The 1,571-nt window shown below is 33.4% G+C and overlaps 1 protein-coding gene across 1 annotated transcript in view; it reads right to left on the bottom strand.

Moving 5' to 3' along the window:
• The window catches only part of LOC107635857 (endoglucanase 10-like), a 4,385-nt gene extending 3,088 nt beyond the window's left edge, over positions 1–1,297 (bottom strand). Inside the window, exon 1 of the mRNA XM_021120132.1 lies at positions 1,025–1,297. Coding sequence (XP_020975791.1) covers positions 1,025–1,277 — 253 coding nt within the window. The 5' untranslated portion in view covers positions 1,278–1,297. The remainder of the gene's footprint in view (positions 1–1,024) is intronic.

Raw genomic sequence — 1,571 nt, 5'->3', positions numbered from 1 at the left:
CTTTTTTTTTTTTATTTAATCTTAACCCTAAATTTCGTAATTCTAATACACACATCACTCCTTTACCTCCACTCACCCACGGATGACCAAATTTTCATAGTGAATTTTGAAATTTAAAACTTTTACTATTTAATTTCTTAAATCCAAACTTCACTATACTAATTTTTAAAATTCAGTTTTGGACATTAGATTAGTATTTGAATTTTTTTGGTATTAAATCAGCAAATAGAATGTTAAGTTAGTTTTGACTTGCCAAAATAGATACATAATTAAAAGATATTATTTTGTTTTGATACTTAAAATTTTTTTTATTTTAATTTTTTAAGTTTTATCTTATTTAAGTACTAAAATAAAACAATGACATTTAATTTTGTGNAGAAATTAAAACAAGAATGAAACTCTAATTTAATTTGTACAAAAGGTAAAATTAGAATTAATTAATTGAAATGAAGATATTTTAGGTATAAAATATTATTAAAGTTTCAGTCTCTGTCTCTAAAAATTTCAGCCCCTTATGTCCTCACTTTTTAGAGATATTGAAATACTAAAATTTTAGAGATAGAGACAGAAATTTTAGTATGAGCCAACAAACATGATATCTCACTAACTCAAAACGAACGCTACCTTCTAGTTAGTCCAGACACTCACTAAGAATGGAGAAAAGAAAAGTAAGAGGCAGAGAAGATAATGTGAGATTGAGAACGAAGAAGAGAGGAAGGAGGGACGGTGCCGATGGAGCTTGGAGATGCCATTGCCGGAGGGAGGGAGGGAGGGAGAGAGAGAGAGAGAAAGGAACTTGGGGAAGGAAGAGTCTCCGCCGGTGCCATGGCCGCCGCCACTGTTGCCGTTTCTCTCCACCATTCCCCATCGCTACTGCCATGCTCGGAACTGCTGGTTGCTAGGGTGTTACAAAGATATTGAATCCACAACAATTCTAGCTTTATTGGTGTCCTCACTGTAACAAACAAGGTTAATAGCAATGGAGAATGAACAGTATAGTACGATGCTCTATGTATTTGATTACATTTTTGGACGTCGAAAAATTGCAGACACAATTCGAGGGCTGAGGCATATTTCTGAACAATGTTGGTGGGGAATGTTGATAAGGTTTGCGGTGAAGCATGGTGACGAAGCTTTTTGAGTAAAAGAAGAACACCAGCACCAACTACCACCATTCCAATCATGGAAACTGTTAGCCACCAACACAAGGCACCCACGTTTTTGTTCTTTTTCTTCTTAGCCACTTTCTCTTCCATTCGCTGCTGCAACAGAACCATTCAAAGTACTTAGTAGAATTGAAAATAAAGGCAATTTATGGTTTTTGACATGTACCATATGGTGTTTTTTCCATCTTTATATCTACGAATAAATATATTTATTTTATTTTTTATTGTGCAACAAGGATAGAGGAATCCAGAGGACAAGTCAGTAAATTAGACAAGTCTAAGGAATGATGCTCTAGTTCATAGTTGTTATAAAAACGACAGCGATCTAAAATATTTTTTTTTATCAGTTTAAATTTTTAAAAAGAGTAGTTTTATAATATAGTACTGGACTTGATAGGTTCTAGT

Source organism: Arachis ipaensis, chromosome B04 (assembly GCF_000816755.2).
Source record: "Arachis ipaensis cultivar K30076 chromosome B04, Araip1.1, whole genome shotgun sequence".
Classification (NCBI taxonomy): Eukaryota; Viridiplantae; Streptophyta; class Magnoliopsida; order Fabales; family Fabaceae; genus Arachis; species Arachis ipaensis.
Note: the sequence above shows the minus strand (reverse complement) of the source record. Positions and strands in the feature narration are given on the sequence as shown.